Source organism: Protobothrops mucrosquamatus, unplaced genomic scaffold (genome assembly GCF_001527695.2).
Source record: "Protobothrops mucrosquamatus isolate PMUCROS unplaced genomic scaffold, P.Mucros_1.0 scaffold1329, whole genome shotgun sequence".
Classification (NCBI taxonomy): Eukaryota; Metazoa; Chordata; class Lepidosauria; order Squamata; family Viperidae; genus Protobothrops; species Protobothrops mucrosquamatus.
In genome coordinates, this window is record NW_015387528.1 from 146,730 (window position 1) to 162,914 (window position 16,185).

A 16,185-nucleotide genomic window follows, 5' to 3' on the forward strand; every position below is an offset into this window, starting at 1 on the left:
AAAGGTGAGCCTGATAACAAGGGCGGGAGGTGAGGGAGAACCGTGGGACGCCACTAAAGAGGCCTCTTGGGTCAGGCCATGCCTTGTGACCCTGAGATGAGTGGGTGAGTGAGTGAGTTCAGGGCTTCTGAATCTTGGCGACTTTAAGACCCCTGGACTTCAACTCCCAGAATCCCCCAGTCCGCATGGAGTAAAGGTGAATCCCTCTTCTCTTCCGTTTCCCGTTCGTGCCACCATCAACTTGCAAAGTTGCCCGTTTGAGCCCATTTTAGTCAAACCCAGCCTGTTGGGGTGACCTGACTGGCCTTCAAGCAAGGGGTCTGGGGTGTGTGTGTGTGTGTGTGTGTGTGTGTGTGTGAGAGAGAGAGAGAGAGAGAGAGAGAGAGAGAGAAAGAAAGAAAGAAAGAAAGAAAGGAGAGAGAGAAAGGAGGGAGAGAGAGGAGAGAGAGAAGAGAGAGAGAGAGAAAGGAGAGAGAGAAAGAAAGAAAGGAGAGAGAGAAAGGAGGGAGAGAGAGAGAAGAGAGAGAGAGAAAGGAGAGAGAGAAAGAAAGAAAGAAAGAAAGAAAGGAGAGAGAGAAAGGAGAGAGAAAGGAGGGAGAGAGAGGAGAGAGAGAGAAGAGAGAGAGAGAGAGAAAGGAGAGAGAGAAAGAAAGAAAGGAGAGAGAAAGGAGGGAGAGAGAGGAGAGAGAGAGAAGAGAGAGAAAGAAAGAAAGGAGAGAGAGAAAGAAAGAAAGGAGAGAGAGAAAGGAGGGAGAGAGAGAAATATCTCAGGGGCTGGAAGGATTTGGAAGCAGCCCTCCCCAGCCTTTGGAGGAAGCCTCGGATGGCCTCCAGCGCAGAGCCGGTGGGAAATTCTGAATTATTTGTGTCTTGCCCTCATGGCAATCTTACCTGGGATGCTATCTGAGGACGGGGCATTTTTCGGTTGCTGCCCTTGGACGTGCCAGATGCTCGGCAGGGCCGGGATAGGTTTTGGTGGGTTTTGTCACCGTGCATTTGTTTAACCCTGGTCAGCATGGAGGATAATTCTCTTTCCTTTAAAAAAGCAAACCAACAAACCCTCACAACTGTTTTATGAGATCCGCTGGGCTGGGAGATAATGACCATTGGCTGAAACCTGGGCTAAATACAGTGGTCAGAATTTGGGACTTGCCCGGTCTTGACTGCTACCCCAGCCAGTTTACCTGTGAACCGTCTAGGACACAAATCTTGAATGGATTAATTTGCCAACTTGTGTATTAAGATCAGCCGGGGAGTTCCTGCCTATAACATTGACTGGCATAGAGATTTCTCTCCTCCCCCCCCCTCCAGATACTTCTATTTAAGCGTCGTTTCGCCAGCCTTGGGTTGCCCTCTTCCAGGAAATGGCAGGCTTTTTTATTATTTCACGTTTCAACCTTTTAACTGGGTTTTTTACTTTTGTATTTATTGTCTTTAAGCGCGGCGGATTTATCGCGACGGTTTTATTTGAGCCTCATTCCTGGGGCCGCTCTCCTGGCAAGTGCTTTGCGCTCCTGGGGGGACGATGAGTGAGGTGGAAATAATATTGCGAATTGGTGGTGTCTCTCCAGGTGACCGTTTGGTCTTCGTTGGTGCCGTTTATTTTTTCACGATCCCTTCATTTTCTTTGCACTAAAACGCCACCCCTAGCAGCAGGTTACAGATCGGAGAGCCTCAATTAGACTTTCCCGGGAAGATTACGGGCATAGGAAAGAGTCAAGACGTCCGTGAGGATGGTGGATCCTGGATAGGTTTTATTTTGGAAGTGTCTGTTGCCAGAAACCTCCAGCTTAGATCCCTTCTTGTGACCCCAGAGAGGGCAAAGGCAGGATCCCACCCTCCCCACCCCCAAATAAGGAACCCACAGAAATCCCTGTGGATTTTCCCAGTGGAAGGTGAACCAGGTCTGCAGGTCTGGAGACAGTCCCAACCTGCCACATTTTCTCCTTCCTTCCATCTGTCAGTCGCTCCTTCTCTTCTCCTGCTATTCCTCCCGCAGGTGCATCAACGCCTCCGGTTTTTTCCCCCCAAGATTTGTTTGAAAGGAGGAACAGATCTCAGGTGAATTTGGAAGAGCCGGGGGGCGGGGGGGATTAATGCAAACTTTCCCCGCACAATGTCCACGCTACGGCCCCCGCGCGCGCACCCACAACACACAACACACCCACAGAGGCCCATTCTTGCTTCCCAGCTTCTCTCTTCTTCCTCTCTCCTTCCAGTTTCCGAAGCCTGCTGATTTGAATATTTATAAATATCAGTAAATTATTTATTGTGGCAATCTGCTGTGCCATTTCGCCGATTGCCGTTAACACTTTAGGTTTCCCCCTGGTTTGCTTTCAAGGATGGTGGCTCAGGAATAGTCACAACCGTGCGTGTGTGTGTGTGTGTGAGAGATTCCAGAGAGAAGGATCAGGACAGGTTTGGGAGTGTGTGATGAGAAAGCCATTTGCTGTAATGGCAGAGATAGGATATTAGTGTGGAATCTGGGCTACCGGTGAGTCTGCATTTTACAAAAGAAACACAGTTTATTTTTGCACATCACGGCTTTTTTTTTTTTTTTTTTTACAAACTCTTCTTCCTGCTAGTTGTGTGTAGGGAGGGGGGGATGTCCTTAGAAATAACTAGTCTGTCCCCCCCCCCAGCCCACTCAAGCAGTTTTCTCCTCCCCATACTCTCTCTCTTTTTTTTTCTTGAAATTCCTAAGGACTAGAAACTCGTTTTTTAAAAGAAAACCTGGCAAAGATGGACTTCTGGGGTCGGCGATCCATCCCTGGCTCTCTGGAATATCCAGCCCTTCATCCTACCGTGTCTATTCCTCATGGAAAAGCTCCCCTGGGTAGACAGTCCCAGGACAAGAGCCTCCCCCCAATTCTGCCCAGCCTCCTCATGCTGGGGCTTGATTGACAGGAAGGCTTCCCCCCCCCCCCGAGCACGGGACTGACCCAGCGGCCACGGTGACCCTCCCCAAGGTCAGGTGAAGGAGACTGCTGTATTTTGAAGCCGAGGTCAACTCATCAGCTAAAAGCAATAAAATGTTTTATTGATAAACAGGATGTACAGTGCATAAGGAGGGCAGAGTAATAAGGTGGGCAGTCCTCTCCCTCCCTCTTTCTCTCCCTCCCTCTTTCTCTCTCTCTCTCTCTCTCTCTCTCTCCAAAGGAGGGTTGCCTAAAGCAGCCTCCTCCCTGCCCAGCCCACATCTGGCCAGAGGTGCAGGAGAAATTCTGACCGCCATTAAACTACGTTTCAAGTCTGCTGGGCACTGTAACTCAGCAGGAACGTCCGTCCTAGCAGAATTTCTCCTCTTGCGACGCGGACAACCGCAAGGCTTTGAACCCAGGGCCGTGGGGTGCCTCACCTGCGTCTCGTTTGGAGAAGGAGTCTGAGGCTCGATGGGCTGTAGGTGGAAAACACAGATCCTGTCCCAGGGCTGGACCCTCGACCTCTCAACCCCGACTCGGGGACCCGCTCGAAAATAAACTTGCTGGCCAAACAGAGACCCAGAATGGCAGCCCCAGCCTCGTCTCCCAGGAGGCCCTTTGTGGGGCGAGATCAGAATCCAGAATCTGAGGATCAAACCCCTTTAGCTGTAGCCCCGGGTTGGTCTAGAACAGGGGTCCCCAACCCCCGGTCTGTGGCCCAGTACCGGGCCGCGGTGCGCCAGCAGCCGGTCCGCACAAACAAGCAAAGCCCCGTCCGCGGGATGCAGGCAGCACACGGAACCACGCGCCCTCCGGTCCGCGGGAAAAACCTCTCTCCACGGAACCGGTCCCCGGTGCCCCAAAGGTTGGGGGCCTCTGGTCTAGACGGGCTTCGAGTGTCGGCACCAGCGAGCCGCTCCCCCCTTGCCAGGGGTGGGTGTTGGCAGCTCGGCTTGGGAGCTGTGTGCGAGCGGCACCCCGAGAGTTTTTCTCCATCCCTGCCCGGCCCTCCTCCGCTTCCTCCCTCTCCTCCTGCCCCAAACAATGTGGTGAATAATTGATTGGCTGAAACCCTCCTGGCTCCTGCGAGGCTGGCACGGCGCTTTCCTCCTGAGCGCAGCTACTCAGCTGGGCTGAAAATTCTTCAATAAGAATACGAAAGACCCATCTGTTCCCTTTTTCTCCCAGCCCTCTGAAGTGACAGTCCTCCCCAGCCCCTGTTCGCGTTCCTCGCCCGCCGCTTTTCCGTAGCTGCGGGGATGGCCCTCCCCCCCCTCTCTCCCAGCCCCTCCCGCCGGCTGGAGCCCCCTTCCTCCAGGGCATCACCCTAACCCATGGTCCCCTCCCCTCCTTGTCCTCCCCACCCTCCCTCCTGTTTGCCTTCTCCTGCCCACCCTTTATCGCCAGCCTGTGTTGGCAGCGACGACGGTCCAACTTGCACTGAAGGAAGTGGAAAGTGTCTGGAGGATTTGCCTCCACGGTGTTTGTGCTGCTGTTGTTGGTTGTTTTATCAGTCCAGGTTGAACCCTCAGATAAAAGTGGTGGCCTCGATGAATACTTGCGAGTTAAGCACATTTGCGCACACGGTGGTTACTTTTCCGTAAGGCGGCCTGCGTTTAAAAAAAAACTCTGAGAAGGAAGTGTGAGGCAAGGCCGTTCCCATCTCCTCCTCCTCCTCCCCCGTTCCTCATTTTTCCTTGCGGCTGTGCAGGTGCCTGGCATTTGAGTTATGCACCCTCTTGAGGACTAGGGCCTTTTTTCCCCCAAAAAAATATTTGATTGTTTGTTGGAAGGAGATTTGGATCTGCCACCAGTTTCCCAATGTGAGTGGAAGGTCGAGGGGATTTCTAACTGCTTTCCTCCTTTTTTTTCTCTCCCCACCCCCCACCCCAACTTTCGCTCCGGCCAACTCGTGGTTGTAAACACGGAGAGCAAGGCATTGTTTTCTCAGGAAGCATTGAATATAAATACGGCGTGTGGGAGAGCATGTCCTGGGCCGAGATGAAACAGGACTCGGTGACAAGCCTGGATTATAAATGGCTTCCTTGGATTGATCCAAAAGCAAAACATTTCTTTTGGGGAGAAGTAAAATCCTAAGGGAAGTTTACATAGCCTGGAAACTTGTTCAGGGCCCTGGATGGCGAATCCAAACTTTGTGTGGTGTGTGTGTGTGTGTAATGGGAGGGTGGGGTGTTTAAGCTGACCTTTTGAGCCAGAGGGAGAAAGATGGACCCCAGGATTGGCAGGTTTTGCTCTTCTCTAGCTAGTCTATATTTCACAGGCTGGATTTAACGCTGCCTCTGTCCAGCGGAGTGATTTTTATTTCCGAAATAAGCAAAAAGAACCGGGGCTTAAATAGTGTTTCAGATAATCGCCTAGGTTGATTTTTGCCTCCGTTGCCGTTGCTTCCCTGCGTTCCCTCTTGTGTCCGGGGCTGTTTATCTCGATGCTGAATTTTGAAAGATTAAAAAAGACTCTTGGGGGCAGGTTTCTCTCCCCCCCCCTCCATTAAATCTGTTGTGTGAAGAGTGGCCTTTTAACAGCAGTTTGTGCTTTTTAACCAATCGTCATTTGAAAACTTTCTAAAAGGTTTTATATCCTCAGATCCGCTCTTTCATAGGAGCTGCCAAATGGGAGGGGAATCCTGTGAGGGGGGGAATTTCCACTTAGGGGGCTTTCTGTTGCTCTGAAAGAGGAGAAGGGTGGAGGGATGACGGGACACTGCGAATATGTGGCCTCCTACTACCTGTAGGAGAGTATGGAGATGGCCCTGGAGTAGGAATTCAACAGCTCTTAGTAAACACCAGCAAACACTGGAAGGGAGAGGGTGTGAGAAAGAAGCTCAAGACTGCTCTGCCTTGATGCTGTTGGGTATCAGACGGGTGATCGGTCGGGGGAAGATGGAATCTGTTGTTCTACCCCCAAATAGAGTCTTTGGAGTGTCTGTTTCTCAACCGATCCCATCCCGAAGAGCTGATATCACCTCTGGCTGATGCTGGAACATCTGCCTTGCTCAAAAGATTCACTCTGGGCGTTAATGCACCTAGATCAGCTCTCTTTGCAGTGAATCACCAGTGGCTTTTTGGGGACAGGCTGATTCCCGAGTTCTCCAATTAGGCAATCTCTCCAAGCCCGGCCACCGTTCGCACTTAACGACCCTTTGCAGCATCCTCACGGTCGCGCGATCAAAATTCGGACGCTTGGCAACCGGCTCATATTTATGACGGTCGCAGCGTCCCGAGGGGGTGGTGGTCACGCGACGATCCCCTTTTGCGGCCTTCTGACAAGAAAAGTCAAGGGGGGGGGAAGCCAGATCCCCTTTTAACAACTGTGTTACTTAGCTTAACAACGGGAATGATTCATTTAATGACGGTGGCCAGAAAGGTGATAAAAGGGGGCAAAACTCACTGAGCGACATAAGTGTTGGGCTCAGTTTTTGTCGTAAATCGAGGATTACCTGCAAATTCACTTCTCCTCTCTCTCTCTCTCTCTCTCTCTCTCTCTCTCTCCCTCTCTCCCACACACACACACATATACATAGACACAGATCCTTCCCTAGATCTGGAGCTGGGCTAGGTGTTAATTTCCTTCAACCCTCTCCGGCTGAGGTGTAGCTTAGAAGAGATGTGGGCCTAGGCTGTTCCTTCTTTCTGGAGCAGCTAAGGCCAAGGAAACACGGTGACGAAACTTTGACCTGGATTCCCCTCTAAGCCACTATTACGCAAGCAGATGTGTGTGTGCGCGCGAGCGCGCGAGAGAGAGAGAGCATCTGGGTATGCGTTCCGCAGAACCTAGATGTATCTAGGTGTGTTCAGGGTGTGCCCTCTCTCTGAGGATACGGGCGGGCGTGTGTGTGTGTTTTTTCTCTACAGGTGTACGTGTTTTCGTTCCACTGTTATCGGGGCATCGCATTGTTGTGGGTGAAAAAGAACAATGCAAAGTGGAGGCTTGGGTTTATTTTGCAGGGTTCGCTGGCCCTCCCACGGGCTCGATCGGTTTTGATTACGCCTCCCTGCCACTTTGACAATGAGATCAACAGCCTCTGCCTTCAGCTCTCTGTGCTCGCCGGCCAGCGCGATCTTGCAAACCATTACGGGAAACGGGCCCCGTAATTGGGGCATGGATACGGTGGGTTGGCTGTCTTTCGTCCCACAAGAGAAAGGAATGGTGGGAACCGGACTACTTAGCCAACCGAAGTGGCTGAAGCGATAAAAGAACGTTTTAGAAAAACCACAATTCACAATCCGAGCAGAGCAATGCTCGTTTTGGCAGCCTAGGAATGTCGGTTGCGGAGGCAGAAAAATCACTTGATGTCCAGGAAGGTTTTGAGGATGTTTTAAGGGGCATTTGCTCCTTGCTGTCACTTGTTGGTGGATCAGCCATCGGCCAGTGGGTCTCTCCCCTGTCGCTCTTCATGGGAAATGGTGCCCAGAGCGGTCAGCCACTCACGCCAACCAGCCTCTTGCTGACAATTGGACGGTCGTTCTGACGTTTCAGGCTGTTCTATGGGGCTGTCAGGCTGAAGCACTGGGGGAAGGCACAAGGGCTTCTGGGTGCACCACCAGGCCTCGGATGGATGGCACGCTGTGCCTACCTCTTAGGGCTTAAGTGGGAAAGATACCCGGGGCTGGATGGAGGATACGTGGGGCAGAAGCAAGAGAAAGGCCTGGGGGGGGGGTCTTAAAACCCAACCCAAGTGTCATTCTAATTTGCTTGGTTTGTTAGTAGATATATCTTGTCTAGCTCCAGCCACTCCAGGCAACTAACTTCCCAATTAAACCCCCTGAAATAATAAGAAGAAATTGCACGATCGTAATAATAATAATAAAAGTAAAAACGTGCGGTTACCTGTGAGACAATTCGCGTTGCAGATCTTAATCTCCAATTGCTACCTTAAAGAGAGGGGCGTTTGTTGTTGTGTGGAAAGATAAGTGTGCGGGCACTCTTATCTGTTTCTTCCCACAAGCAGGTTGGAGGGGAGCAGAATTACGTCTTGGGCACACGGGACAAATTAGTGGCAGGAAAGAGAGAAAGGGCATCGTTGACACAGCAGCCAGGCAGAGCTTTGGAAAGAGGTGGTTACTTCATTTCATCCAGCCTAAATTCCGTGTCCATGTATCCCTTGCTCCTTATTCTTGGAGCAGACTCGTTGAATGAAGGGAAAAGACACAAACAGACCCCCTTCTCAATCAAATCAGTCAGGCTGGGCGCAGGAGACAAGGCCTCGGTTGTCTTGATGTCAGGGGTTTTGAACTCACCTCAAATGAATCTTTGAGATCTTTTGTTTTTCCTGCCTCTTGGACAAGCGGTCGGGTTTTCCAAGATCACGTTTTTCTCAAATATCTACAGTACTTGAGGGGGAAGATTCGTTCTCCGAGCTTGTGGGTTGCTTTCCGAACGTTTCGTTACCAGGCTAGGTAACATCTTCAGGAGAGTTTAGGGCAGAGGCCCTCAACCTTTTGGGGACCGGTTCCGTGGAGAGAGGATTTTCCACGGACCGGAGGGGACGTGGTTTTGTATGCTGCCTGCATCCTGCAGATGGGCTTTGCTTGTTTGTGTGGTCCAGTTGCTGGCATGCCCGGTACTGATCCACAGACCGGGGGTTGGGGACCCCTATCTACAGCAGGCATGTCAAACTCGTGATGTCACGTGACGTCGCGCAACATATCGGGACTTTTTCCCCATCACCGGCAATGGGGTGGGCGCAGTTTCGCCGTGATGCATCCGGCCCGTTGCCTGGCAGTTTGACATGCCTGATTTACAATATTTGCTGTGTTTATTATACGTTTATATGTACAGGTTGTGTCATTATTTGGAGCGTGTGGCCTTGAAAAGCCATTATACATGCTTGGGATAGAAGCAGTGGTGGGATTCAGCTAGTTCGCCCCATGTTCGGCAGAACCGGTAGCTAATTATTTGTTGCCCAGGCCCAGAATGGACTTCCAGAAGTGGCATCCATGCAGAGAACCCGGTTGAATCCCACCACTGGATAGAAGAATGAGTACACCTCTGCTAATATTCATTTTGTTTCTCTCTCCCTCCCTCTCTCGCTCTTTCCCCCTGCCCCTTCCTCCAGCTGAAAGAAGAATATGCACTGACACAATCTCAGGAAACCCCAAGATGGCTGCCAAGCGCAAAGGTGGCCTGAAATTAAACGCAATCTGTGCCAAGCTCAGCCGCCAGGTAGTCTTTGAGCACAAAGGACCTGAGCAGGGACATGTCGACAGTGCTCCCCTTGGGTGGGAAAGCGTTGGCGTTGACGTGGCAGGCCCCAAGGAGGTCGCCCAGGCGGCCGCCAAGGAGCCAGGGGCCGAGTTTCCGGAGGGGCCGAAGCGCGTGCAGAAGATCGAAGAGGACAAGCGGAGGGAGGTGATCGAGAAGTGGGTCAACGGCGAGTACGGCGAAGACCCCTTGCTGGGGCGCATCGAGAACAAGGAGCCCAAGGCCGCCGAGGGGACGGAGGTGCCCCCCGAGGGGGTCTACATGGTCCAGCCGAAAGGTTGCAGCGACGATGAGGATAACGGGGACGAAGCCGCGCCCCTGAAGGACTCCCAAGATGGCAGCTTCCTGGAGGACCGCGATTCGGACGGGCCTCCCCCGAAGGACGAAAGCATTCGGGCTTCCAACAGTGAAGTCAGCTCCAAGCTCGGTGGCGGAGCTCCTGCAGGTGAGATGGTTCACGCACGGCAACTCGGATGTCTTACTTTGGGTGCAACGGGTAACCTGCCTTTCCAGAAAGCCTGGGACAATCTCCTTGGTGGGGGCATGTTTTGCATGGAATGGGGTTAATCACATGTTTTTAGATCTAGGTTATGGAGATCTAGGACCTGGACAGCTATGCAAGATGGGTGTGGATTGACATCATCCAAATAGCTTTTAGCTCAGGGGTGTCAAACTCAATTTCATTGAGGGCCGCATCAGCATTGCGGTTGCCCTCGGGGGGCCGGGTGGGTGCGGCCTACTAGGTGGGCATGGATGGAATGGGTGTGGCCTACTGGGTGGGCATGGCCAGCTCTACATCATTCGTGTCAAGGGTGCCTGGGCAGGAGTGGGACAGATCTGAGGGTCTCTGGCAGAAAGGGGTGGGACCGGGGCAAGCGCCAAGGCATGGTCCATTTCTTCATTCCTCACAAAGGGTGACACCTCCCCAGCATGCACCCAGGGGCCTTGTGGAGCTAAGACTGAAGGCCTTTCAGCATAGATGGCCACCACAACATTGTACATTGGCTCCCTCCTGGCCGGCCAGGGCCAGGGCCAAGGCAGCGGGGGCCATTCCCTCACTGTTTCCAGGATGGCTTCGCGGGCCACATGAAACCACTTCGCGGGCCGCGTCCGGCCCCCGGGCCTTGTGTTTGACATGTCTGTTTTAGCTCCTTCAGGGCAGGGCAGTGTCTTTTCCGTAACCGGAAGACCCCAGCCCAGCCTTGAATCCCCCCCCCCTATTGTAACCTGGACAGCTATGCAAGATGGGGGTGGGTTGACATCATCCAAATAGCTTTTAGCTCCTTCAAGCAGTTCAGGGTCTTTTCCGTAACCGGAAGACCCCAGCCCAGCCTTGAATCCTTTCCCCCCCCCCCTCCATTGTAACCTGGACAAGTCCCCCCTTTTAAACAAATGCGATTGTACGTAGATTTAAAATGGGATTCTGAAACGTGAGTCAAACATCCCGGTGCCATTAGAACAAGTCAATGCTACCTTGTGCATATATAATAAATGAGGACCATTCCGATATATTATTTAAAAGGCCCAAACTTAAATACATATTATTCAGAATGATTTAAAACACTAAGAGCAAAACCGCTAAACTACGGATAATGGGACTGCAATGCAGCGAGCGCAGGTACAGAATGGTGAACTAAATAACCGAATCCATAATACGGGGATTTGCAGTTCGATACACATTCCCCCTTCCCCCAGTAGCACCTGAAAAAAAAGTTCCTCTTTTCCTTTTGTTGCAACGTTCATGTTTGTGCCCACCTGATGCTTTGGGGCACTGCAACCATTGGAGAGCCTGTCTCTTTTCTTTTTAAGGCGAGAAGAAATCAAAGGAGAACAATATGGGTGGGTGAGCCGAGCCAGTCTCGTCCAGTAGAATTTGGACACTATAATGTCCAATACATAAAGGCAAGGATCTAAAGAAAAGACTCTAGAAAGAGTGCAGAGAAGAGCAACAAAGATGATCAGGGGACTGGAGGCTAAAACATAGAAGGAACGGCTGCTGGAATTGGGTATGTCTAGTTTAACGAAGAGAAGGACCAGGGGGGACAGGATAGCAGCCTTCCAGTATCTCAGGGGCTGCCCCAAAGAAGAGGGAGTCAAGCTATTTTCCAAAGCACCTGAAGGCAGGACAAGAAGCAACGGATGGAAACTAACCAAGGAGAGAAGCAACCTAGAATTAAGGAGAAATTTCCTGACAGTCAGAACAATTAACCCGTGGAACAACCTGCCTCCAGAAGCGGTGAATGCTCCAACACTGGAAGTTTTTAAGAAGAGATTGGACAGCCATTTATCCAAAATGGTGTAGGGTTTCCTGCCTGAGCAGGGGTTGGACTAGATGACCTCCAAGGTCCCTTCCAACTTTATCATTATTATTATTATTATAAAACTAAAAAATCAAATCAAAAATCAAAATCAAACGGCAGCAACTCTTAAGTCTCCCCCCCTTTTTTCTTCTTCTGCAGGTCAGAATTTCCTTTTTTTTCTCCCAGCATTTGTTTTCTTAGTTGCATGATTTCTTTTCGACAATCCTTTCTTTATTCTTTCAACCTGGGTTGTTTCCCCACATACACACACACACACTTCTTTTAAATAACAACGAATTCCTGCTTGGGGGAAAAAAAATGCCCACTCAACTCTTTCCCCGGGCAAAGAAGATTTCCTTCATTTCCCACAGGTGGCACGGTGTGCCCCCCCCCCGTTCAAAATCCTCCTGCTTTGAATTGAACTGCCCTCCTCGTTTGGAGTCTGTGTAATCTAGAGATAGGAGGGGGAACCTGAAGGGATATTGTTAAGCCAGGGGGAGCCATTCAGGGGGTGAGTTTGGATATGAAGCTAATTGAACCGGTAACGTCCATTAAATGTAGCTGTGGATTATTGCAAAGGGGGGGGGAGAGGGACGAAAAGAGAGGCGTTTTGCACGCTCCTTTTTTAATATGCAAAATTCAGCGTAAGAATTTCCCATTCCTCCTGTTTGAAGAGCCCTACAAAGAGGGTCGCAAAAGGGGATCACATAATATAATAATAATAATAATAATAATAATAATAATAATAATAATAATAATAATAATAATAATAATAATAATAATAATAATAATAATAATAATAATGATAATGATGATAATGATAATGATAATGATAATGATAATAATAATAAAGTTGGAAGGGACCTTGGAGGTCATCTAGTCCAACCCCCTGCTCAGGCAGGAAACCCTATACCATTTCGGACAAGTGGCTGTCCAGTCTCTTCTTAAAAACGTCCCGTGTTGGAGCATTCCCCGCTTCTGGAGGCAGGTTGTTCCACTGGTTAATTGTTCTGATCTTGGGACACAGCGACGGTCGTAAGTATGAACCAGGGGCCAAGCGTCCGAATTTTGATCCCACGATCACGGGGACGCGGGAAAGGCCGTCACTCTGAAAAAATGCTCATAAATCACCTTTTTCAGCGATGCAATTCTGAAGGGTCCCTAAACAGATTGTTGTAAGTGGAGGACTACTGGTCATCTAACACAGCGGTCCTGAACCTTTCCGACTCGCCAGCCCGGCCTGGCGTGTGGGGAGGGGGCTCGTGAGGGGCAGGCCTGCACGTGCGCATGAAGCTCCCCTCGCGAGCGGAGAGCGCTCGCGTGCGATGCTCCTTATGCGCGAAGGGCACTTCGCAAACAGAAGCACCCTCCTCTCGCGTGAGTGGCGCCTTGGATGTGAGCGCCAGGGCCCACCGCTCGTATGATTGGAGCTCCGCGCGTGCCCGCTTGCCCATCACCCGTGCGGCCCGGTTTCAAACAGGCTGCGGACCGGTAGCAGGTTGCGGCCCTGGGATTGGGGACCCTCGGAGACTTACAAGCAGTGTTTGTTTTTTGGGTTTTTTTGCCAAATTCTGCCACCAATATATTGTGAACTCTAAACTGTAATGCTTTAGGAATTTAAAAGGGATTTGGGGTGCCAGCGTGTGCGTTTGTGCGTGCCAACCTTAGGTTTCGCTCCGATTCGTCTCAGGCAGTAACAAGAGAGAGCTGGGCGTAAGCAGCCCCATAAAACTATTACGAAGGAAAAGGATTAAAAGACGGGGGGGGGGGAAGGAGCTGCAGAGCGCATAGCAATTTACCATGGAGTTTCCAGAGGTCGCTCGCCCCACCCTGCAAGAGAGAAGGGCATCTTCAAATGAAGTCTTAACTCCCCTTCACGTTTAATAACTTTGCTCGACATTTCACCCCATCTCCCCGCATCTCTCACAAGCCCCCCCCCTCCGGATCTCACCGATGATCCGTCAAAAATTCTCCCTTTTGTGCACGGGGGGTGGGGTGGGTGAGGGTGTGTGTGTGTGTGGGGTGGGGAGTTCCAAGTTTCCCCTCCCTCCCTCCTCGGGCTCCCGTTTAATAAGGCAGCCGAAAACTCATCTCCCTTCATTTGTCCCTTCCCTCCGTGAGTTCACTGGCAACGCTCATAATTATGCATATAAGATATAAACAGAGCTGTTTAATTATCCTTCGCCACATCAGTGACAGAGTAATTAACAAACATTGCAAGATCAATGAGGAGAAGGCTGACCTTCAGATGCTTTGATCGGGAAAAGCCCTTGCCTGTCGCCACCACAAGGTGATTGAGTTTGGACTGGCGCTTTAAGTTTGTTTTAATTCCTCAGACTTTTCCTTTCCCCCTCCCCAAAATATACATACATATATATATTATGCCACCTTCTTTCTCTGCAGTATGCATTTCTGCACACACTCCCCAAATACAGAGTTATGGGGGAAAGGAATGACTTTCAGAGTCTCTGACCACAGGGAATTGTATAGCTCCATATGGCAGAGATGGGTGTTTTTTTTAAAAAAATATATATATATAATAATTTAAAAAAAAAAAAATAACAGCCTGCCTTTCTAAGTCTCGATCGACAAAGGTGCCCATCCAAAACGTGTTTTCCGGCTTCTGGAGGTGAGCAAGACGAGGAAAATTCGAGGAGGAGCTTGCGACCTCCGTGGTAGCGAACGTGTCCACGTGTCGTGCCGTGGGCGCACGCCGTGGCACGGGGCTTTCGTCAAGACAGGCTGGCCACAAAAACCAAGCGGATTGAATACAGCCATCCGTGGATTGTTTCTGATATTGAAGGGCTTGTGCGGGGTAGCGGCAGATGTTCGCCTTTGCGAGATTACCCGTGGAGTAGGACGAGGGAGATTTGCCCTGGTAGGGGGGTCAGCACCGTTATAACCTCATTGAAGGTTATAACGGTGCTGAAAAGGAGTGCCTTACGAATGTTTTTCACACTTAATGACCGTCGCAGCATCCTCACTGTCGGGCAATCGAAACTGGCCAATGGCGCGTATTTATGACGGTTGTGGTGTCACGGGGTCACGCCATCCCCTTTTGCGACCCTCCGACAGTGGGGGAAGGCAGATTGACTTAACAGCCGTGTTACTAGCTTAACAACTGCAAGTGATTCACTTCCCAACGGCGGCAGGGAAGGTTGTAAAATGGGGCAAAACTCACGTGGCCACAGTCTTGCTTAGAGACGGAAATTTGGGGCTCAGCCACAAGATCGTTAAGTCGAGGACGATCTGCATTAGCTCTTCTTCCCCGTTTCCTCCAAGCACAACTCCTGGCAAGGTGATTCTCCGAGTTTACTTATTCGGCTAGCAGGCAGTGCTCCACTTCCTTTCTTGAGGAGTGAAAGATGGGGGCATGCTTAAGGACACCTTCCGTCTCCAGTTAGGCGTGTTTGACCTGAACAAATTCTCAGGGATTTCCCCCCATAATCTATCCTACAATTTCCTCTAGTGCCTTTTATTCAATATGGTTTGTCCTATTCTTTCCCTTTTTTTCCTGTCCCTGATGGATTTTTTCTTTCTTTTTCTTTCTTTCTATCTATCTATCTATCTATCTATCTATCTATCTATCTATCTATCTATCTATCTATCTATCTATCTATCTATCTATCATCTATCTATCTATCTATCTATCTATCTATCTATCTATCTATCTATCTATCTATCTATCCTCTCTCTCTCTCATCTATCTATCTATCTATCTATCTATCTATCTATCTATCTATCTATCTATCTATCTATCTATCTATCTATCTATCTATCTATCTATCTATCTATCTATCTATCTATCCTCTCACACACACATCTATCTATCTATCTATCTATCTATCTATCTATCTATCTATCTATCTATCCTCTCTCTCATCATCTATCTATCTATCTATCTATCTATCTATCTATCTATCTATCTATCTATCTATCTATCTATCTATCTATCCTCTCACACACACATCTATCTATCTATCTCTCTATCTATCTTATCTCTCTCTCTCTCTCTATCTATCTTATCTCTCTCTCTCTCTATATATATATATATATATATCTTTTTTTTAAAAAATATCGTTAGTTTGCAGTTAGTTAATTGCTTTTGAAATTAACGTGAATTGATGCAGCATATAATATGCTTTTAAGCGGCGGCAAGGGACGCTCCCTCGCCGTCTTTCGTGGTGGGGTGGATGTAGCCTATCCGTTCAAATTCTCCCAAAGGGTCCTGAAGTGCGCACACAGTTTCCATGCAAGAAAAGGACCCCCCCCTTCACCCAACCCCACCCTGCCCCCTTGCCTTTAGCTCTGGGGACCGACTTCTGAGTGCTGGGTTGAAACTTCAGCCAACGGTCGGCCAAGTTTTCCTTGTGAAAATTCACACATTTATCACACATCTGTGCAGTGCAGTTTGGGACGTTATCACTCCCTGACTCGTGACTGTTCTTACTTAGCAACCTGCGATCCCAAACCCCATCAGTGCCACCTGCTTAGCCCCCCCCACCCCCCCCAAAATCTGGGTCCTCTCCTCATCCTGTCTTCCGCTGCTCCTTGTTCCATTCGGAAGAGAAAAGGAAGCTCCAGTTCAAGACCCTGTTCCCAATTTCTCCCCCCCCCAGTCAAAGGACGTTTTGCTCCATTTTGCCTCTGCTTTTCCTTCCATATATAGTGTGCTGCTCTCAGCTATTTTTAGCCCCCTTTGGGCGGCGTTGGTGTGAGTGTGTTGTGTTCCTCCCCCCCCC

At 50.0% G+C, this 16,185-nt stretch overlaps 1 protein-coding gene across 1 annotated transcript in view; it reads left to right on the forward strand.

The window, feature by feature from the left end:
• The first annotated feature begins 9,017 nt into the window (after positions 1–9,017).
• Positions 9,018–16,185, forward strand: part of CASZ1 (castor zinc finger 1) — a 44,224-nt gene continuing 37,056 nt past the window's right edge. Inside the window, exons 1-2 of the mRNA XM_015821426.2 lie at positions 9,018–9,200; positions 9,246–9,554. Of these exons, the coding sequence (XP_015676912.1) occupies positions 9,042–9,200; positions 9,246–9,554 (468 nt within the window). The 5' untranslated portion in view covers positions 9,018–9,041. The remainder of the gene's footprint in view (positions 9,201–9,245; positions 9,555–16,185) is intronic.